The sequence below is a fragment of the Schistosoma haematobium genome, chromosome 4 (genome assembly GCF_000699445.3).
Source record: "Schistosoma haematobium chromosome 4, whole genome shotgun sequence".
NCBI classification, from domain to species: Eukaryota; Metazoa; Platyhelminthes; class Trematoda; order Strigeidida; family Schistosomatidae; genus Schistosoma; species Schistosoma haematobium.
This window is the reverse complement of record NC_067199.1, coordinates 33056012-33080690: the sequence shown is the minus strand read 5'-3', so window position 1 is coordinate 33080690 and position 24679 is coordinate 33056012. Positions and strand designations below refer to the sequence as shown.

Below are 24679 nucleotides of genomic sequence, written 5' to 3'. Positions count from 1 at the left end.
TCAGGAGGATGTTTTTCACACAATGAGCATTGTTCTAAAAAAGATCGTATTTGTTGAAGGATAATATTGTTTTAGTCGGTTATCGTGAATCTGTTTGAAAAATCAGATACAGTTTTGGTTTCTAGACTAAAATTCCATTCAGCTAAATTTCATTACATGTGGTTATAATTGTCTAACCGAAACTTTATCTTGTCGGTGGGAATAACCGTATTTGTCTCTGTAAATCAGTGAAGTTATATACTGATTATAGGACACTAGTTTAAGGTCTTACTAGACATCTAAGTTCGCTTAAAGAATAGGGAACTTACAGGCAACTGTCGTAGGGTTGAGTTATCACGCTTTGATGGGGTTCAAGAATGAGGTCATACTATGGATTGGATATGAGTATAGTGCTTTCTCCCGGTAAATGGTAGTCCTAATGGTATTTTCTGATTCTGGAAAAGAGGCGACAAAGACCATCTCGTGATGTTCGCTTAGATAATCATTTCTTCTCAGACAGCGTCAACTTTAAGCACAAAGAAATAGTAGCAACCGAAACCAAGTAATGTCTTAACTCATTTAAATCACATTACTATTAGTGATCATCAGCAGAAAGAGCTACCACTTGGTTTCGAAATAAGGTTAAGTAAGCTAGGTTGGTAGTTATGAGAGTATTGAGTTACTTTGGTCCTGTTGGAGGGTTTAGCGCCATTTCTGTGTTAGTTACTGGGCCTTAGCCTCTGCCTGTAGGTTTCGAAATGCTTAGGATTCACACTCGTCATATATATAGTAGGAGTTTATATAAGTCTGAGGAAACTATGCAAATTTCAGATGTTATCAGTCAGATTATTGTGAGCACAGCTTCGTGCCCTCTACATGGACCATATTTTTCCACATCAAGATGGCATTCCACTTTTTCAGCTGGGAGATTACGTATAAGTGTCTGACTCGAGTGTCGATGAAACATGTGATTCCTAAGTATTCACTCGAACATATGATATAAGGGATGGTTTACAATATTCTTTTTTCGTACGTATATTACGACAATACGTTAATAAGACTAATCACGTTATATCAGAACCAGGATTCGCGACCTAAACAGAGAACCAGATTAACACCAGAGAATACTTTATCCCATACAATTACAATCAGTCACATACAGTGAGTCCAGAATAAAAACCAACGATCAGAAGAAAAATCACATTTAATAGTCCGTAGGTTATAGCTGTTTGTCCACGTTCAATGACCAATAATATGTTAACTTCACCATCACACATCAATATAATGCTAAAATCTGAGCTAACGACAATGAGTAGTAGCAATAAATAAGTTCATTGTTATAATTCGTTTAGATAATCCTGTCAGAGGCGGGTATGTTTGCTTTCAGTTTCGAGGATTTAGATCTTTTAGTTAGAATAATTATCTGTTATACAAAAAAGTTAAGACAACATAGGGGTTGGCGCGTCGTGAGAAATAATCCGACATACATCCTATACTTGCGAGACGTGGTTTTATCATTCTAACTTACTGACTGAACATTTATTTTTAGATGACATGAACCAGTTTTTTCGTAATTATTCATTTTTAACATTAAAATCGGATTGTGTTTAAAACATGCTTGTTGAGGATGGATGAAAAACACAAACACTTGAGCACACATGTATTTAAAATGCCTTCGCGTGTAGTGAACCTGTGGTGTGAGCTACTTATATTGATATGAGTAGTATATAACGTTAGTTAAAAGAACGTGATGTCTGGCAGCAGAAAATGGGGAAGATCAAGAAAGGAAGAGCGAGAACACAATGGAATGGGAGACAATGGATTAGTGTTTGCAACGGAAACAGTCCAGTTTGATATGATGCATTGATATTTTGCAAATTGACGATTGACTTTATGGTATTCAGATTTTATTGAGATAGTCTGTAATTTTTGTGCTAAACACATTCGATTGTCCCCACCTGTGTTTTTGTTCACTACAGACCTACTCATTTCGAGACGACATACAGTTCTTGTACAATAAGAGTAGATCGCTTGATGTTCAGAGCTTTCTATAACTCAAGTGGTCGTGAAGTGTGTTACGGTTGCTGAGTCATTGCTTTTTTAATGTTGCGAAGTGTACTAACACATGCATAATAGCTCGAAGTGCTAAGCCTGTATATTGTCTTATTCACTGTACCCTGATGGTTTACGGGAAGAATATTTAAATTTCTTTGAATAGCTTGGCTACATAACTGAACAATAATTCAGAGTGCAGGTATATCTCCTAAAATATAGAGAAATATGGTGATTTTACATCGAAAAACTAAGGCCAGTAGTACTTGTAAAACAGTTTCTCAATAATGAGGCAATCCTTTAGAATATATTTTTAGAAACTTAATGGATATTACTTCTGGTAGCGAATAAAACATGAACAAGCACATGCTAAGAAGAAAATTGTCGACTGAGTTTACCATTTATGTTATTAACATGTTAATTTTAGCTGAGTAAGATGGCTACGTGAAAATAAATGAAAATAACATGCATTTTTCGTATTAATGCAGAGATTCATTGCGACGGAAAAACTAGTTATACTTATAATAAACGAGGCTTTCCAATTGATATATCTGAGTCAAGATAATTCGGTGAAAAGTAGTTTTTATGTAATTTAGTAGGTCATTAAATGAAATGAGATATTTAAAATATGTTACACATAAGCATACCTCTTGCGTAGAAGCCTAGTGCTTGTTTCAACAGTTGTAAACTATGAGAAAATCCAAAAGTTTGACTTAGCCGTTATACAACTCATAACGTGGTTGCATATTTTCTTTAACATTATAAACTGAAATAAGTACTCATAGAGATTCGTACGACAATAGAAGCGGATGATTTGAGACTGACATCATTATAGGGATTCACTATTTATCTAGCTCTAAATCATAAAATTAACAGATCGGTTTCTCATAATTAATTTTGCAGTTTTTTTTCAAAATATGTCGAAATGAACCAATACACTTGTTGTGCTGGGTTGTATTTTATTAATTTAGATTAGGAAAAATGACTGGGACCATTAAATAATCAAAAATATACGAAAACAAAACACTATGGGAGTTTCCGTTTTTGGTAAAATATAAACCTATTTACAAGAGTTTAACAAATTGCATAGGGATTACAAATAAAAACAATTAACAACATTTAAACTATTATTGCGTTACCGAAAGTCACCTCATATATATAGCTGCATCAAAAAAGGAAGTGAAGTGATGTTAACATAATTAATAAAGCAAGTTTAAGGAATTTAGCAAAAATATGTTCAATCTAATGTGGATGTAATTTTAATTTGGTAGTTTGGATAGGTTGAAATACACCTTAGCTAGGGTAATCAAGCAAATAGAAAGTAAAGAAATATGAATGGATGCATGTGCTACTGAGTGCTTAAAAACTTATTTGAAATAAATTAATGGTGATTCACTTCATTGTTATTCTTACTATTAGTGATTGGGTAGGTGAGATAAAGTTAAAACTATATCCATTTACCACTTTACACAGTTGAACACCCAAACACCGACTTGTGTGTATAATAATAAGATTAACAATTAGTTGGAGGCAAATCAGGCCATACTGGATCACTATCAATATTAGGAACTGAACCCAAACTTGGATCACTTGTTTGTTGTATATTTTGGTATGACAGACCATGCTGAGGTCGTACCGATGGACTACCTGACAGAGTAATGATACCACCCCCTGTAGTTATTTGACCACTTGGATAACGAATTATATGTGACTCATTTCCTGTTATATAGGCAGAAACGTTTGTATCTCTACACGATCTAGGCGTCCCAACATTTTCATCATCTTCTTCTGTGACATCTGTAAAATGTGCTGAAGGTATTCTGCGTCCATCTGAAGGCGTTCTAATTATGCCAGGCTCACAAGATGGTGAGGTGGGATAAAGAGAACCACGTTCAACTGTATTTCTTGATTCTGGTAGAGTGGCTGAGTTACTAGTAAATGTAGTCGGAGCAAATGAAACATGTGGCAACTGATAACTAGGTAAGTATCCAGATGTAGAGTAAACACCTACACCTAGTGGGTTTGATGACTGTGTAGAGGGAAAAGTTTTATTGTTTCCGGGATCGGCACCAGGAGTACTACCTGTCATACCACGCTGTGAACTATAGCCCCGACTCGAATCGTGGTTCTGTCGTTGTTGTCGTCTTCTATGGAAAAGCTCGTGAATATAAAGAGCACTTACTGACATGTCTGCTGTTAGTACGTCAGTTACTGTGCAGCGGCGGCCTCCTACACTTCCAATGAGGCTGTTATTAAAACCGGTATGCTGGCTTAAACCATCCTCGATCTGCGAATTATAAGGTTGGTAAAAAGGAAGACCCATGTTATCAGCAGAATGCAGTGCTGATGCTGCCATCAAGCTCATGGTTATAGGTGTAGGTCCATCAAGCATAGAATAATTAAATACGGCTGGACCAAGCTGAGATCTAATCATTTCTGAATTAGGTTTCTGTGGCACAATATTAGTTTCTGGAGAAATCTTTGCAACGTTGTAATTGGTACATGATGGTAATGTATTAGTACCACTATCACTATGAGAAACCCTTCTTACATTAGGTTCTGGTACTTGAGGTTCACGGAGATTGGAACCGGAACGATACATTGACTGAGATCCTGAACTTCTCATAGATTCAGCCATAGCTCCTACAATACCATAGGTATTTTCAGATAGTAGTCCAGAACCTGGTAAATGAGAAACATTTTTCAGGACACCTGAACTTTCAGTACATGGTGCATTGGGAAGGTGAGGGTGTGTACTTCGATATATACTAGTCATTGCACTTTCTTGTGTTCCATACAGAGTTGAGAACATTCCCGAGGTTGGTTGTGAAGTAATTTTCGAAGTTTGAGTATTATTTTTGCAACTATCTTGGAATTGCTCTAAATGCTGCTGTTGTTGTTGTAGGTCCAATAATGCTTGATTTCTGATTGATTTCAGATAAGCCAAACCATCAGGTGGAAGTCGCCAAGATGGGTTAGTAAGATGGAAATGCATAAGACTAAGTTCAATTTTACCACCAGCAGCACTGTGTTGAATTGAATCACCATGATTAGTTTGTGCAGTATTTTCATTCTGTTCATTAGAGTTATATGCTGGAGTTATCTCTTCTGCCCGTTTACTAGACCTGATAGTTTTCCTCGAACAAGAGTGAATTGCATTTGTATGATCATCATTATCTGTTTCACTTTGATCGTCACCGCTACTTTCTGTATTTGGTTGCCACATAGGATCACCATGACGACGTATATCCAGCTGTGCAAAGCTGCATACATCTCCAACACCAGGAACTTCAACAGTATAATTTCGAAGAAAATCAACAACTTCGAGAGTATGATTAGGAAGAATAAAAATAAGAATTAAAGGTGTAATAATTGGTGAAAATAACTCTTCCAATAGGCCTACCATACGATACTGAAACAATTGTGAAAATTCCGACCTCACTTGATGTGTGCCAGCTTGTTCTTTCCAATGATCTGGCATGTAATGGATACGCATCAGGGTTGAAACTAATAAATTACGCGGACAATAAACCATATTCTCATCTGGAATTAACGAAAGACATGATCTAGCCAATAAACCACCACCAACTAGTATAGCTAAATATCCAGGCAAATGGATCATTTGTTCACGTATAAGACCAGCAATAAAAAAGGCTACTGAAGCACCACCGAAAATAAAAGCTCCTGACTCAGCTAAAACTGTAAGTGGTCGTGATACAAAACTGTCAAGATATCGAGAAGCTGGAATATATGCTTGTTTCAAACGTGTTTCAAATTCATGTTGAAGTTCATTGAAATGTCGTAAATACAAGCGGGCATAATTAGACCAACGCCGTCCAAAAAATGTAGATGGTTGATATCGAAAACGTTCTGCATGAGCGCATATAAACGTTACTAATTGAGCAATGAAGATTACAGGAGCCATAAGAAGATTGATCAATCCAAGAATACGTATACGAGTAGCTAGTTCAACAGCTAATTCATGACGTTTAGTAACCCATTTATAATCAGCTCTCAACTGCCAATAATTATGAAAAGGTGACCATGGTGTCCAAAACAAGATAAGTTTCAAATTGAGTAGATAACCATCAGGTAAATAAACCATTTGAGGATTTAAACTAGAAGGTATACGAAATCTGATAGGAATAATATCTTGATTAATCATTGCAATTAAATAATTTTTATGCCGAAGTATACGATTATATATATCTAATTCATCTAAATTAACTTTGTACGCACAAAATTGAAAATCACACTGTGATTGAAGTAAACGTTGTTGTACTTCGGACCATGTTAAATCAGCTAATCCAACATCACTAGATGGCATATTTAATATATAGGTACAAAATCGTCGAATTTCCCAAAATCTACTTAATCGAATACTAACAAATATGATTTGAACTATAATTGTTATCACAGAACCAACAACTAGAAGTGACGCAAAAAATGGTAGTGAGGCCCAACATTGATTCGGTGGTTGAAAGACATCAGTCCAGCTTTGAACCAATATACTGCTATTTGTTAAATAACTCCATCTTGTGCATACAGATAATTCAATTGTGATAAAAATGACAAATATGAATTTAACGAGCCATAATATTTGAGCCAAAAGAATCACCTGAACAAAATAAAGTGATTAATACATATATAATTGACAAATTGCATAGTGTTTTAAGAACGTATCGACTATTTACATTATCATATGACTTTAAAAAGACTCTAAAGCTTAGTAAAATTAATGGTAAACAATAGGACAAGAAAAAAAAGCATTTAGGAATTATTTTCTACTAAACTTCCACTAAATGAATAAAACACATAACAATACATATATACATAGAATTCATTATTGACAAATTGGATTTTAACAATGATAAAGTTTTTACTTAGGCTTATATCAACTAGGTGAATATTTTTGAGGTTATTTATCATACACAGATATTAGCTGGGGGACCAGTGAAAACTAGGAAGTACTAGATTACAATTTTTATCTCAGTTTATAAGTATCGTACTACAGTGCGCACCTAAGATGCTATTAGGGAAAAAATCTTAAGTATGCCTGCTTTTCACCATTTAACGAAAAGTAAATATGTACTCGAAGCAATTATGTTTCTAACTGAAATCATTCTGGTTTTTTCAAAACTCAATAAATCTCATTTCTAAACAACCATCCATTTCTATTTATCACTATCGCCTATAACAGGTGAACTAGATCTCTTTATGAGTATATTCAGGCCGAAAATATGGCAAATTACAAATAAGAAACTTTTACAGATTGAAATCATGAGTCAGTTGAAGCTAGACCACCATTGAAAACCTGGAAGCACTGGACGGCCGTTTCGTCCTAGTATGGGACTCCTCAGCAGTGCGCATCCACGATCCCGCACCCCGCGGGATTCGAACCCAGGACCTACTTTTAGTATCTTAGGGATCACATACCTTTGGAATGGATCAACATCTTTTTCTTATAACGGTGACTTGTTTGAGGCAACACAAGTAGAATAAGAGAATGCTCGACGGATGCCCACCCCGATGGGGGGTAGGCTAGAAGAAAACTAGGGGATGGGGGTCAAATAAAAAATGACACCAGTTCATGAAGTGTACATCACCTGGTTGGGATCTGTGTGGTTCTCGTAACCAGTAGTTAGAGAATTTCAAAGACATGGTTCGAGATCATTTGCAATAGCATAGGTGCATCCGTTCTTTATCTTCCCAGGATTCTGAGTTTCTGAATTTCGCATGATTTTTTTATTTCAATAATTTCTATTTTATTGAATCGTATCTTTGATACCTAATCTTTTCTATCACCACTGATACTATTATCACCTCAACTACTGAGATTTGCCTTAACAATTTGACCTCGCTGTACTAATGGACTATGGCAACTTGAACCGATGTACATACGTGCAAGGTTCTACATTGAGTTTTACTGACTGAGAACTAGGGTATGAGAAAACGTTCGTAAATTTCATGTCAAGTCCCCCCCCAAAAGTATTCATATAAACAGAATAGCGGATAAAACCTACACATAAAAATTAAGCTCAATATACACTATTAAATGGCGGATCTTTCGATTAATGAACATGACACAGGTACATAAATCGTTAAACAACAAAAATAATCGACGTTAATATAAACATTTTAGTTTGAAAATTGAAATGAGAGAAGTTTATTAGAAGTTATCTGTATGAGTATTGAGTCAGTTTGATATTATTCTAATTCGGAATGGGGAATTCAGTTAGTTAGGGTACAACAAAGGTATAATAAGTACAATGATAAAGCAAAGTTACGTAATATGACGATAACTACAAATTATCGCTATAAGTATCACTGCAGTTTATGGTTTACACAAAGCCTTTATACCAAAATATCCCATTCATAATTAGTCTATCAGAATATACAGGTCATATCACTTTAAATGAAACAAATGAATATAAATAACAGGTGCTATTGGAGGTAGCCAGAAAACATTGGAATTAGCAAATATCAGAAAATTTAAAGCACTTATCATAGGGTAAAGAAAATGCCAAACTCAGTGCGATGTTTAACTAAGGGTGCAGTAAGATGGTTTTGTGTGTGGAGGTCAAAGTCGAGTATTCTTAAATTTATACTACAAGCTCTACACCGGGGATTTAAAACAGTGCATAATGCTTGGCAATAAAAGGTTTTGTATTGATTATAATAATGTTAGGGAAAATGAATTACATAAAGGTGACGTAAACTAAATGATGGACGGTGTGATGAGCTCCAAGCCAGTGAAATTATTAACATAATATTTTTAGAGATTCCTATAATTTGACGACCTAGATAATCTCATGGACTTGGCGGCTGGTATTTGTGGGTTTCCTGGAATATCTAACAACTACGTTTCAGGTGGAAGTGATCAATACAGATTTAGAAAAAAAACACGATAAAGAAGAACAGTGAGATCGCCATTAAATTTAATTCTAAGTTATGTCTGATAACATCTAAAATCACTGAGTGGGATGATCTTTAGGACCGCACTTAGGAAGTCATGATATGCCAACAAATGAGAATCCAATACAACTATCGTTTAACCCTCGATGCTACTGTTACCCAACCATTGTTTAGCTTTTCTCACTGTCCTATTATCAGGAAATAATGAACAGTAATGAAGTTGATGAAGCTCTGTGTTCAAAATGTATTCAGGACAGTGCGACTAATTTTAATATTACGTTAATCACTGAATAAGCTGCCACTCAGTCAGTCAGCAACAACGTAGAACTTCGTACTTACATCAGGTCGAGTTGCCATACTACATTAGCACAGAGATGGAGTTGTCGATTCAAATCGCATACTAGTAGAGGTAGTAAAAGTATAAGCAGTAATCGAAAACATAAGGGTTTGAAGATGTTACTCAAGAAGTATAATTCAGTGAAATAAAGTGGGAAAGAGAAAAAAAGCGACATGAAGAATTCAGAAAATTAGAATTTGGGAGAACGTGGAGAAGATTTGGAGCTCAGGTGGATGATTTTGGTGGAGTCTTGTTCTCTGAGCTGGATGGTTTGGTCACGGAGCTTACATCGTTCTTCTGAACGACATCATCAGCACAAACTTCAGATAGAAGTGAAGTGTTTGAATTTCTCCATATGTGTCTCAAAGCTTGTTCTGTGCACCTCGACGTTGATTGGTTCTTATTGACCTTAAATTTGTCGTTGTTTACTTCTTTGTTTTGGTTGTGTCTCCCATTGTTTTGATTTTTGTTCTTATGTTTGTGCATGATTTTTCTGACTGGTTGATAAATTGGATTGATTTCAATATGCTTGTTGATTGCTGATTGACCTGAGTGCCAGGCTTCTAAAAATTCTCTGGTGTTTTTGGAGTTTCCTCTGTCTAAGATTTCCACATTTTTCCAATCGAATGAGTATCCGCAGTTGTCCACGTGTATTGATATAAGTGAAGAGATATCATGCCGTTTGACTGCTAATTGATGTTCATGTAGGCGAAGGTGAAGGGGGCGTCCACTTTGTCCGATGTAGTGTTTTTCGCAGTTGGCACAATTTATCTTGTAGATGATGTTTGGTTTGTTTTCCTTTGTTATTTCATCTTTTGGTTTGCATAAGATTGATTGTAGTGATTTTGTCGGTTTGTGTGCCACACCTATTCCGAAGGTTTTCAGCAGTCTCGTCGCGGTTTCTGATATTCCTTGTATATATGGTAGGGTGATCCTTTTGTTGATTTTTGTGCTTGACTTGAGTTCTAATGCTGCGTGCGGTTGGTATTTTTGATGAAGTTGACGGGGTAGCCGTTCTTCTGAAATACATCCTTTAGGTATTTCTCTTCATTTCTTCGTGCTGCCAGTGTGTCCTCACCCTCTTGAACAAATTGTGTACGCAGTTGATTTTGTGAGCTCTGGGGTTGTTGCTATTGTAGTCGAGAATTTGATCCGTATGGGTCGGTTTCCTATATACTTGAGTTTCCAGTTTTCCTGTGTCCGTTCTAGTGATCAATATATCCAAGAATGCTAGTTGGTTGTTTGACTCCTGTTCCGTGGTGAACTTGATGTCATCGAGGACGTTGTTGATCAGGTTGTAAGTGTTTTCTAGTTCATTCTTTTTGACGATGACGAAGGTGCCGTCTACGTAGCGAATCCAAATTTTTGGTTTGATCACTGGTAATATAGCGGCTTCTAGTCTTTGCATCACTGCCTCTGCGATCAATCCTGATATTGGTGATCCGATTGGTGTCCCTTTCGTTTGTTCGTAGATTTTGTTGTTGAATTGAAAGTATGTTGTTAGGCATAAATTGATGAGTTCCTGTAGACTTTGAATTTGAAGCTTCGTGTATTTAGTGAGGTTTGTGTCGTTGTTGAGCAGCAGGGATATAGTTTCTTTTGCTAATTTTGGTTCAATTGAGGTGAATAGTGTTGTCACGTCGAAGGATATCATCAGTTCGTCGTTGTTGATTTGGATGTCCTTAATTTGGTCCAGGAATTGTGTAGGGGATTTGATTGAGTGGTTGGCTGAATCTACTAAATGTCTCAGTATTCTTGAAATTTCTTTTGACAAATTGTACGTTGGTGTTCCGGGAGTGCTACAATTGGACGTAGTGGGATGTTTGGTTTGTGTATTTTGGGTCTACCGTAGAATCGAGGAAGTACTGGTCCGTTGGGTTTCATTCTCCATTGTTCTTGTTTTGTTATTTCTCCTGCTTTGACTAGCTTGTTTAAGGTCTTTGAGATTTGGTTGTCTAATTTTTGACAGGATTTGTATCCATCAGTTTGTATGTGCTCTTATCTTCTAGTAGTTCTTCGACTTTCTTGACGTATTCTTCTTTGTCCATGATTACTGTGGTGCGTCCCTTGTCCGCTGGTATTATGACAATATCCTTTCTATTTTGAGTTCTTTTAAGGCCTTTTGTTCTTGTGGAGTCAGTTGGCTGTTTTCCTTCGCACGTTGAGTTAGCGGTACTATAGTTTGCCTTATTTCCTGTTGTGTTTCTTCACTGATTCCCGAAGTTTTGAGTGATGACTCCAGTGCTGCGAAAAATTCCAGCTTTGAGGCGTCGCTTGTATTGTAGTTTAATCCTTTTGGAGTAGGTGCTCTTCCGTATTTGTTAATGGTTGTTTTGACAAATTTATCACGCAGTTGTTTGTGTTTTCTTCCATGGGTGGTTTTGAGATCTTGATCAGTTTTCTTTAAGGCGTTCCTTCTTTGTTCTCTGTGTCGTTTGCATGATATCTCGATGGCTGTTGTCAAAATTTCCAAGCGTTCTGACGTAAGTGTCCTGTGTAGCTTCATCTTTTGGTCCTCTATGACGTGTTGGTATTTGCGGATTCTGTAGTGTGCATCCGTTATCATTAGGTGTAAGATATAGACCTCCAATCAACTGCCCATTAGGATGGAAAATAGCTGAGCAAAGTGGAAGAAAAATGGTACACCTAATGATAACGGATGCACACTACAGAATCCGCAAATACCAACACGTCATAGAGGACCAAAAGATGAAGCTACACAGGACACTTACGTCAGAACGCTTGGAAATTTTGACAACAGCCATCGAGATATCATGCAAACGACACAGAGAACAAAGAAGGAACGCCTTAAAGAAAAAACTGATCAAGATCTCAAAACCACCCATGGAAGAAAACACAAACAACTGCGTGATAAATTTGTCAAAACAACCATTAACAAATACGGAAGAGCACCTACTCCAAAAAGGATTAAACTACAATACAAGCGACGCCTCAAAGCTGGAATTTTTCGCAGCACTGGAGTCATCACTCAAAACTTCGGGAATCAGTGAAGAAACACAACAGGAAATAAGGCAAACTATAGTACCGCTAACTCAACGTGCGAAGGAAAACAGCCAACTGACTCCACAAGAACAAAAGGCCTTAAAAGAACTCAAAAATAGAAAGGATATTGTCATAATACCAGCGGACAAGGGACGCACCACAGTAATCATGGACAAAGAAGAATACGTCAAGAAAGTCGAAGAACTACTAGAAGATAAGAGCACATACAAACTGATGGATACAAATCCTGTCAAAAATTAGACAACCAAATCTCAAAGACCTTAAACAAGCTAGTCAAAGCAGGAGAAATAACAAAACAAGAACAATGGAGAATGAAACCCAACGGACCAGTACTTCCTCGATTCTACGGTAGACCCAAAATACACAAACCAAACATCCCACTACGTCCAATTGTAGCACTCCCCGGAACACCAACGTACAATTTGTCAAAAGAAATTTCAAGAATACTGAGACATTTAGTAGATTCAGCCAACCACTCAATCAAATCCCCTACACAATTCCTGGACCAAATTAAGGACATCCAAATCAACAACGACGAACTGATGATATCCTTCGACGTGACAACACTATTCACCTCAATTGAACCAAAATTAGCAAAAGAAACTATATCCCTGCTGCTCAACAACGACACAAACCTCACTAAATACACGAAGCTTCAAATTCAAAGTCTACAGGAACTCATCAATTTATGCCTAACAACATACTTTCAATTCAACAACAAAATCTACGAACAAACGAAAGGGACACCAATCGGATCACCAATATCAGGATTGATCGCAGAGGCAGTGATGCAAAGACTAGAAGCCGCTATATTACCAGTGATCAAACCAAAAATTTGGATTCGCTACGTAGACGGCACCTTCGTCATCGTCAAAAAGAATGAACTAGAAAACACTTACAACCTGATCAACAACGTCCTCGATGACATCAAGTTCACCACGGAACAGGAGTCAAACAACCAACTAGCATTCTTGGATATATTGATCACTAGAACGGACACAGGAAAACTGGAAACTCAAGTATATAGGAAACCGACCCATACGGATCAAATTCTCGACTACAATAGCAACAACCCCAGAGCTCACAAAATCAACTGCGTACACAATTTGTTCAAGAGGGTGAGGACACACTGGCAGCACGAAGAAATGAAGAGAAATACCTAAAGGATGTATTTCAGAAGAACGGCTACCCCGTCAACTTCATCAAAAAATACCAACCGCACGCAGCATTAGAACTCAAGTCAAGCACAAAAATCAACAAAAGGATCACCCTACCATATATACAAGGAATATCAGAAACCGCGACGAGACTGCTGAAAACCTTCGGAATAGGTGTGGCACACAAACCGACAAAATCACTACAATCAATCTTATGCAAACCAAAAGATGAAATAACAAAGGAAAACAAACCAAACATCATCTACAAGATAAATTGTGCCAACTGCGAAAAACACTACATCGGACAAAGTGGACGCCCCTTCACCTTCGCCTACATGAACATCAATTAGCAGTCAAACGGCATGATATCTCTTCACTTATATCAATACACGTGGACAACTGCGGATACTCATTCGATTGGAAAAATGTGGAAATCTTAGACAGAGGAAACTCCAAAAACACCAGAGAATTTTTAGAAGCCTGGCACTCAGGTCAATCAGCAATCAACAAGCATATTGAAATCAATCCAATTTATCAACCAGTCAGAAAAATCATGCACAAACATAAGAACAAAAATCAAAACAATGGGAGACACAACCAAAACAAAGAAGTAAACAACGACAAATTTAAGGTCAATAAGAACCAATCAACGTCGAGGTGCACAGAACAAGCTTTGAGACACATATGGAGAAATTCAAACACTTCACTTCTATCTGAAGTTTGTGCTGATGATGTCGTTCAGAAGAACGATGAAAGCTCCATGACCAAACCATCCAGCTCAGAGAACAAAACTCCACCAAAATTTGGGAGAACACAAAGAGTGGATGCACCTGCGCCATTGCAAACGATTTTGAGCCATGTCATTCAACGTCTCTAACCACCGGTGGCTATCATCTCGCGGATCCCAACCAGGTAGTCTACACCTATCAACATGACTCAATCCACTTGTCTGTGACTTCATGAATTTGTGCCATGTTTGGTCTGGCCGCCCCTAGCTTTCTTCCAACCTACACTTACACCATAATACATCGCTCATCGGGGCATTCGGTGGTTGGGCATACGTAACACATGTTCCAGCCATCTCAACTGATCAAGTTTACCTACTTCATCAATTGATTTGCCATCCTTACCTAGTACCTGTTTACTAACAACTGAATTACTTACTCGATGGTCCCACGGTGTATGAGCAATGCTTCGAAGACACCTATGATCGAATAATAGTAACCTACGAATATACTCTACTCGTACCGGTCATGTTTCACTGCCATAAAGTAGGACGGAACGAACTGCTACACAGAAAACCCGTCCTTTGGTTGGTGTCGACGCCTCCAAATGCCCTGGTACGGCCGAGAGTGTGGAGGTCTCGCCCTCCCTCTCGAAATTATCTCGCACGGCCACGCGTATGCAGCCTCTGCCAAGGAAGTCCTACTCACTGCCTTCTCGCTAAGGGGGTGTTTTTTACGAAATTGCGAGGATGAAAAGCGAATGTCTGGCGCTTTAACCGGGTTGGTGGATATGGAGGATCCATCAAGAGGAGTTGAATAACTTTGATCCCAAACCAATAGTGCACATAAACTCCAAGATCGCAGGGAAACAAATGGCGTAACTTCTGGTCACTGGCTACCGTAGGATTGCATCTCCTTACGTTGCTTCATTGCTTTGTGGGTCAGACCTTTAGGTCAAAGGACCGGGGTGTGGCCCCTTGAAAAACCACCTGCTTCGGTCTGGGCACCCGGGCAGTATCATACTCCTCACACAATTGAAATGAAATGACAATGATTGTTGGATGTACTGCTTTCATTTTTATTACAATTCAAACAACCCATACCCATTTGATAACACTCACTTTTATTTTTATTTTTTTGTACTATGTCACTTATCTACCCTCTTCCATTCTCACCTTGCGTATCCTTACCTTTAAAATTATACAGCAGCTCGCCTACGGTGGAAATTCTGTTCAATCTAAACGATCTCGAGTCACTGACGGGTGGGAAATTGAATGCTACCACTGAATACGAATACTGAAACAGCTTTTGTGAAATCACGTGCACCATTCAAACTTGCTTCCTTCAACGTTCGCACAATAATGCAGATCGAACAGATTGGGCTGGCTATGTCTTTAGAAAGTCTTAATGTCAAAGTCTGCTGTCTATCCGAAACCCGTATACAAGACTATGGTGAAGTACTACAAATTCGCTCTCCATTTGTTGCTTCAAAAGGCTTGTTTTACGTGCGTTTATCCGGGACCCTGTGGCATCTTCGTCCGGTCTTGCTGGCGTTGGTGTTGCACTAAGCGCTAGAGCTGAGGCAGCACTAATCTATTGGATCCCCATTATTGCCTAACTCAAGCTCGTGAAAAGCAGATTAGAAAACCAGGCTGGTTTTCGACATGGACGTGACTGTATAGACCAGATATTCGCACTACGTCAGGTCCTAGATCATAGACACACATTCAGATGCCTCACAATAGTAGTATTTCTCGACCTTAGGGCGGTGTTTGACTCTGTTCATCGTGAGGTTCAATGGAAGTGTTTGTCACTGGAAGGAGTACCAAACAAGGACACCAACCCTATACAGGCTCTCTACTCAAATACAACTGGTCGAGTGAGAGCTTATGGCGAACTGTCATCAGAATTGATTACTTCAAGTAATGTTCATCAGGGCTGTCCACTCTCTCCATTCTTGTTTAACTTTGTCGCTGACGTGCTTTTAGAGATAACACTTTCCTAATCTAAATTTCCAGGAGTTGGACTTCTACCAGGAGGTCCACTTGTTGACTTAGAATATACTGATGACATAGTTCTATTTGGTGAAGACGCTGACAGAATGCAGTCTTCTGACCACTCTAAACGACAATGCAAACATGTTCGGGATGCGATTCTCCCCCTCGAAATGCAGAATGTTGCTTCAGGATCGGGTTGCGTCGTTTATTTATTTGAACACAAATATTGGTATAAGGGGGCACCAGGTATATACGCGCCACACAATAACAATGAGAATGGGAAGAGAAAAAGAATGTAAGGTGCGTATAAGAGAGAAGGAAAAAAGTGAACAATAACGACCACAGATTAGTGTATGGTAGTGTAATATTAATGATAATAATAGTGGGGGAAACGGAAAGGTACAACCAGAAGAAATCTTCCAGTTAAGGAAGTTACAATCATTTTTTTATGAAAGTAAAAGAAGGTTACAGCAGGATCGCCACTGGCTTCTATTCTGAACCATATCTGATAACGTCTCTAGCCACTGTGTTGCACCATCTCTAGAACCCCAGCCAGGGAGTCGTGAAGGACCAACACAAGCCAGTCCTTTGCAGCTTTCTTTCATCCCACGACATCATGTCATATACTGACCACCTCTCCGCTTTTTCCAACCAGTCTCAGCGTCGGCAAATAATACACGATGTGGAATTCCCTGGACGACATTCGTAGAACATGTCCAAGCCACCGAAGTCGGTGTTTCAAGATGGTGACATCGATTGCATTACCATCTCTGTGCCCGAACACACGATGCCGAACCTCTGCATTACTGACATGGTGTTGCTACTGGACCTCAGCAATCCTTCGGAGACAACGATGATCAAACAGAGAGTCGTTTAACGTCCTCAACTCGGAGAGGCCAGGTTTCACAAGCATAGAGCAAAACTGATCTCACCGACGTGCTGTAGATCCGATCTTTTAGTCAGCTGACATCACGAAGGCGCCAAAGGTGGCCCAGATTGGCATGAGCCGCTCTGGTTTTCACTATACGTGAATCGATCTCATCACTCACGCCACCACCAGCACTGATGCAGCTACCTAAATACACGAACTTATTGACTACATCTGCTCACCATTCAGAGTGAGTACAGGATTAGAATCCTGCCAGTCTTGTAGAAGTACTTTGCACATCGAAGGTGCAAAGCACATACCATACCTACGGACATTGATTGCAAACTGATTGAGTGTGGATTGCATGGCTTTGGCATTATCGCACAGTAAGACAATATCATCCGCATACTCAAGGTCGATGAGTCTTCCTCCAGGCAATAGATCTAGATCGCCATTACTTACATCCATCAGAGCCGTTTCCAGAATGTCATCGATGGCAAAGTTGAAGAGGAATGGTGAGATTGGGGAACCCTGTCTAACCCCACTGTTTGAATGGGACAGTGGAGAAAGGTGGTTGTATACCCTCACTCTGCTTGTGGTGTTTGTATATAGGGCTTTTAGGATGTCCTTTCTTATAAACTGGCACAATCATTGATTGAAACTAGTCAGATGGGATTACGTCCAGTTCCAAGATTCTGCATAAGACATAAGTCAGTCTCACAGCTAATACTGGACCACCATCCTTAAAAATCTCAGAGGTAAACCTGTCAGAGCCTGCTACTCTCCCACGCTTCAGATTTCCTATGGCTTTTTCAACTTCGTAAAGAGCTGGAGGAATTACATCAACTTGACATTCAGGCCGACTGAAGATCGTGGGAAACAGAAGTGTGACTGGAGGCCAGTTGAACTGATCCCTAGAAAGTTCTGTTCGTCGATCCGAACTCCTGGATTCAGAATGTGCAATATGTCCATCTTTTCCCGAGATACTCTCGCTAACAGTTGGATCCCTAATACCAATTACTTTCACAAGTCTGAAGAGTTGTTTGCTGTTACCTATTGCCGCCGCCTTTTCCATCTCTCTTGCTTTCGCTACACACCACTGTTCACGACCATTGCGTAGGCTTCTTGTCAGATTGCGCATAAGCTGACTCCGCCCTTCGTCATGTTCACAGCCAGATGGGATGAGTTTTCGAGCACCTATCAGTACGGTAGATGATGCCGAGATCCAGTGTTTCTCCCTGACCTTGTGGTTTACCGTACTAGTAGATATCACTGCTGTTTCCACAGCTTTTCGAATATCATTTCACGTTGCCTCGGGGTGGGCATCACCTACATGGCTGCCTAACTGTTTTCTAGTTGTTCCTCAAATACACTCTTAGCTTGACTATCATTAAGTAGGACCCTAAGAGGTTTCCTTGCAGTGTCTTTCCTACGTCCAGTAAGAAGTAGAAAAATACGCGCTCGCACTAGAGCATGATCTGAATCTAAGCATGTGCTCCAGAACAAGCGACAGTCTCCTATCGAGCCCCTTCATCAGTGGCTGATAACGATGTGATCTATTTGGGTTCAACGTTGTGACGAATTCGAGGGTCGCCATGTCAAAAGATTTTTTTCCTTATGCCTAAAGTTAGTATTTGCAAGAAACAGGCGGTTATCTGAGCATAGCTGTAACAGACGGTCGCCATTATCTGTTTTTTGAGCCACGACACCATAAGATCCACCCAAGTGTCTTTCCTTTTTGCTTAGTTTACCTACTTGAGCATTAAAGTCACCAGCCACTATTACTACATCAGAGCGCCTAACATTTTGGAAGAGGTCAGAAAGCTTTCTTTAAGACTCATCATCAGCTGCCACTACGTGAAAATATACGCTGTATAACCTCAGTATCAAGTACATGATATCGACATAGAGTGGATGTACTTTCTTCGATTCACTGACAAAATACAGAGTTGTAAAACATTCTTTTATTAGAGTTCTCATAAGAACTAAGAAGTACTGTTTGGACTGTAACGATATAATTCAGAATGATATCGCGACAGGGATAGCCACAGTTGGTCTAACTCACTTTGACCTTGTTAAGTGTATTTATTTTGTGTGTCATAATCACTAACAGTCGCAAAAATTATCCAGGTGCACGATCTACTTGAATATTCTTAAATGCTAACCAATAAATATCAGAGCAAGAAGTCTTCTTTTCATTCTGTAGAAGTGCTTTACACTCGGACAGTTCTAAGTGTATGTCATATTAACTGATGCTTTTAACGGACTAAGTGCAAAGAGGATAGCCTGTGTGATTATACAGCAAAATAAAATAACCCATATACAAAGCACTTCCTATTAGGACTTGGATCCAAATTATTACTACCAAATAGTTCCATTAAGGTTGTTTCCAGAACATTGTCCATGAGAAAATTAAGGGGGAATAACGCAAGCGAACAACCCTATCTAGCCTTATAAAGACAGATCATTTAGTCCGATAGCACTTTAATACATGGAGTTACTATAAGACATTTGGTTAGAAAGATAAGTTGATATTACCCATTTAGGATGGGTTGGTTTTAATGATTGGAGCAATGGATACGCCTTTCTACGTAATAAAGTGCTCCATTTAGTTCTTCAGACGTTTTTAAAGATTATTAATATGGGTAACAATAATCGAAGGATTTGTCCGACACGTTTCCTGATGTCAGTGGGTTGAATATACGATAACGGCCTACGTCAATTACGGCGGGTAACCTTTCCTACTACTTTAATAGTGTTTAGGCCACCAAATTTCGTAGGTTCCGTAGTGTTTTGTTAGGCGGAACCACGTACATTGTTGCACTTACGATCGACCGAATCAGACAGGCGGGCGCCAGTACGTTCTAGAAAGCCCACATAAACCAGATTTATGATGAAACTGCAGCTGATGGCCATCTTAAATATAGATAGGCAAATATGTGAATGACTAGTTAGTCACAATTTTAGCATCAATACAATGAATTATAACGAATAGTGAGTTGGCGAAATTAGCATCAACGGTAAATGTGTACTTAAACAAGGTAAAACCAAACTTTCTTCAGTATTTATAGGGCATCAGGATGTCAATATAGGTTAACAGGCAACAGGGATCGGATGTATAAATTCAATAAAAATAATATTTGTATAATGGTTTTGATACAATTAGCTGTGAATATAGTGTCAGTTGGTGAAGAGTCGGCTGAGAATAGTAACTTTTTATTCTAGCAAACTGATATTTTGCAAAGTCAATGTGAAAAACTGTGTCGTAGAGTATATGAAAATAAGTCAGTTTAAGGTGATGTGACAAGAATAAGTCCCGGAGACTTCACTTTGTTGGCAAAGTTAATGAAAATCAAGAAGTTCTGAGAGAATTGATGGTGTTAATATAATCGTTTCAGTTATACCAAGACCAAAACGATAGATCCTTGTATTGAAGATAGGGTCAAGGTGAAGGGACGCATTCTCTTTCCTACTGTTGTAGGATACACCGGATACGAGCAAAAACTTTGATACTTATCGGTTTGTACTTAGAAATACAGTAGGACTAGTTAAACTTACAGTGAAACCCCCACTCTGATGATATTTGTAAATGTCCGAGAAAAACTGATCCAAATTTTGGATATGATCCCATGCTCCTTTTCTGTTCTGGAAACTCTGAGTTCCTCTTAGATTTGGATCTGGGTGTGAATGGTCATACTCATTAACCAAACATTCATATTTCCCTTGGCCAACGGGAAACATCTTGGCTCAAACTAACATCGTAACAGCGCCAATGGAATTGACAAGGTCGTTTGGGGACAAAATAGTGAGCCTTCGATCTTCAATTTTCAGAGATATGTAGAGCACGTCAGTATATTATTTGTCCAGTCAAATGCCTAACTGATGGAAATTTCGGCACAGGTCTGCTGCACAGAAAACCTAATATACTTCCGACGGATGAGTACTCATTTACTTACGTCTGTTACCCTTCATGGAGGTGCATAGGACACTTAGTAGGATTTCCCATTGAACTATGTTTTGGCAATTTCTCCCAGTTTTAACTAGTTGCCATTCGTTCTTTGAATGCTTACCTCCAATTCCCAACTAAGTGTGTTCTTTGGTCTTCCTCTTTTCTTTTCACCTTTAGGATCCCATGTCAGAGCTTGCCTCTCGATGTGGTTTAATGATTTTTAAAACGTATTTTCTATCCACCTCAAGCGGCCTCTTCTAATTTCCCCTTTACTTTGAAGTTGGTTTGTCCTCCCCCACGTTAGACTGTTGCTGATGGTATCCGACTAACGAACAGTGAGCGCACGCTGTGAAGGAAAGCTTTCTCATCGATGTCACTAGGTCTTTGGTAACAATAAAATTACATTGAATCATCAAAAGACATCATCTTTGAAACTAAACATACACTAGCACTGAAAATTCTCACTGGTCGTTGAATACTTGGCGAAACAGAGTGAAGGTCAATAAGTATCAACAGGAGAAGAATGATCAGTGCTCCGTGGCTCAGTCATACAAGCATGGCTCCTGTATATCCTTCCTTATTACAATAAATATATTATTCAACCACCAGCACGAATGTATCATTCAAAGGTTCACACAAATAATAGCAATGACTGCCACAATAGATCCTTCCTTTCAGTTGGGAGTAAACAACTTTCACTGGTTCTACACACTTCATAGTACAGTGAAAGATGACGATATGTAAAGCATAACAGTCAAGCCTACCCCGGGGGACAGTATAATGACGTTTATGTAAACAAATAAAACTACCAACTGAATCACTGAACTTGAATTTGTCTTTGTGTGTAGTCGAACTTATAGTCAGACCCAATTCAACCCAGTTATAGTCAATTAAAGCTTCATCAGGCCCGCCCTAAGGATCGGTACACACATGTTTCAGTGCTGTGATTCATAAGTCCTGTTGGGGTCTTAATAACTTCAAAGAGTCAAATTCATCAGTTATTTATCCATTTCTTATCACACTAATTCATTGCGTCGCACCACACTAAGCAGTACTCAATGTTTTTTTCTAACCTTATTTATCGTAGACTTTGTTTTTGGCACATTTGCAAACCTAAGTGCCTTCAATAAACTTTTCATAAGCGGCACTATATTCCCACATAAACGCATTCACAAAACCACATGGACTTCACTGGATCACACTACGCGAAATCAAATCGACCGTGTGTGCATCAACAAAAAGTTCAGGAGGACGATGGAGGATGTGAGAACCAAGAGAGGAGCTGATGTAGCATCAGATCATCACTTGCTAGTCGCCAAGATGAAATTGAAACTCAAGATGCACTGGACATTGGGGCGGACAACACCACAAAAGTTCAATACAGCTTTTCTTCGTGATACTGAAAAGCCCAACAAACTCAAGATAGCCCTCAGCAATAAGTCCCAGGCTCTTCACGATCTACTGAATGGTGAGGTGACTACTATAGAGAGCAACTTGAAAGCGATCAAGGAGGCAATCACTTCAACATGTCATGATGTTCTGAGCCACAAGAAGCACCATCACAAGGAATGGATCACTGTTAATACACTGGGCGAGGTTCAAGAAAGGAGGAACAAGAAGGCCGAACAAGTGCAGAGAAAGTCAAGGCACAAGCTGAATACACAGAAGTAAACAGGCAGTTGAAGAGGAGCATCAAAACCGAGAGACGTAAATACGTGGAGGATTAAGCAATGACGGCGGAAAAGGTTACGAGAGAAGGAAACATGAGACAATTGTATGACACGACAAAGAAACTCTGGAAATCGCCGCAAATCAGAACAACCAGTGAAAAGCAAGGAAGGCAAAGTAGTAACCAACATTGAAGAACAACGACACAGATGGGCAGAACACTTCAAAGAACTCTTGAATCAACCAGCCACATTGAACCCATCCAACATTGAAGCAGCACCCACGGACCTCCCAATCAATGTTGTCCCACCAACAATTGCAGAAATCAGCATGGCCATCAGACAAATCAAGGGTGGCAAAGCAGCAGGACCGGACAACATTCCAGCAGAGGCACTGAATGCAGACCTAGCGGTAACTGCAAGGATACTCTTCATTCTCTTCAATAAGATTTGGGATGAGGAACAAGTACCAGCAGATTGGAAAGAAGGACTTCTGACCAAAATACCAAAGAAAGGCGATCTTAGCAAGTGTGATAACTACCGGGGCATCACTCTTCTCTCAATACCGGGAAAAGTCTTCAGCAGGGCATTGTTGAACAAGATGAAGTACTGCGTAGACGCTTAACTTCGAGACCAACAGGTAGGATTCCGTAAGGATAGATCGTGTACAGACCAAATCGCAACACTACCTATCATTGTGGAATAATCGATTGAGTGGAATTCATCACTCTACATCAACTTCATTGACTATGAAAAGGCATTTGATAGCGTGGACAGAGCAACACTATGGAAACTTCTTCGACACTACGGCGTGCCTCAGAAGATAGTCAATATCATACAGAATTCATATGATGGATTACACTACAAAATCGTGCATGGACAATTGGACAATTGGCAGACTCGTTCGAAGTGAAGACCGGTGTTAGGCAAGGTTGCTTACTCTCACCTTTTCTCTTTCTCCTGGTGATCGACTGGAAAATGAAGACGTCAACATCTGAAGGGAAGCACGGGATACAATGGACAGCTAGAATGCAGCTGGACGATCTAGACTTCGCAGATGATCAGGCTGTTCTATCGCACTCGCAACAACAAATGCAGGAGAAGACGACCAGTATAGCAGCAGCCTCAGCAGCACTAGGTCTCAATATGCACAAGGAGGAAAGCAAGAGTCTTCGATAAAGCACAGCATGCACCAATCGAATCACACTTGACGGCGAAGGTTTGGAAGATGTAAAAACCTTCACATATCTGGGCAGCATCATTGATGAACATGGTGGATCTGATGCAGATGTGAAGGCGCGGATCGGCAAAGCAAGAGCAGCATATTTGCAACTGAGGAACATCTGGAACTCAAAACAACTGTCAACCAACATCAAGGTCAGAATTTTCAATACAAATGTCGAAACAGTTCTACTGTATGGGGTGGAAACCTGGGGAACTACGAAAGCCATCATCCAGAAGATACAGGTGTTTATTAACAATTGTCTACGCAAAATACTTCAGATCCGTTGGCCAGACACTATCTGCAATAACCTACTGTGGGAGAAAACAAATCAGATCTCAGCGGAGGGAGAAACCAGGAAGAAGCGCTGGAAGTGGATAGGACACACATTGAGGAAAGCACCCAACTGCGTCACAAGACAAGCCCACACCTGGAATCCTCAAGGCCAAATGAGAAAACCAAACAACACACTACGCCGAGAAATGGAAACAGACGTGAGAAAAACGAACTAAAATCGGATAGAACTGGGAAGGAAGGCCCAGGACAAAAAGGGTTGAAGAATGCTAGTTGGTGGCCTATGCTTCATTGGGAGTAACAGGCGTAAGTAAGTTATTTTTAGTAGGGGAGGGAACACGTTCCACTACTCGTTGCAGTGTACATGTTAATAAACGACAACAAACATTTAAGGGTGCTTAGTATTGCAATAACTAGATTCATGTATCTTAAGAAGTCACTTCGTATGCTAAAACGGTTAAATAAACGAGTCAAGTATTTAGATGAAAATGTA

At 39.3% G+C, this 24679-nt stretch overlaps 1 protein-coding gene across 1 annotated transcript; it reads right to left on the bottom strand.

Annotated features, from left to right (window-relative positions):
• Positions 1 to 2586: 2586 nt before the first annotated feature.
• ATG9A (Autophagy- protein 9A) lies at positions 2587 to 20838 on the bottom strand. The gene is made up of 2 exons (XM_012937763.3): positions 20613 to 20838; positions 2587 to 6649 (listed from the first exon to the last, which is right to left on the bottom strand). The coding sequence occupies exons 1-2, from the start codon at positions 20793 to 20795 to the stop codon at positions 3545 to 3547; spliced, it is 3288 nt and encodes a 1095-aa protein (XP_012793217.3). The 5' UTR covers positions 20796 to 20838; the 3' UTR covers positions 2587 to 3544.
• Between the last annotated feature and the right edge of the window lie 3841 nt (positions 20839 to 24679).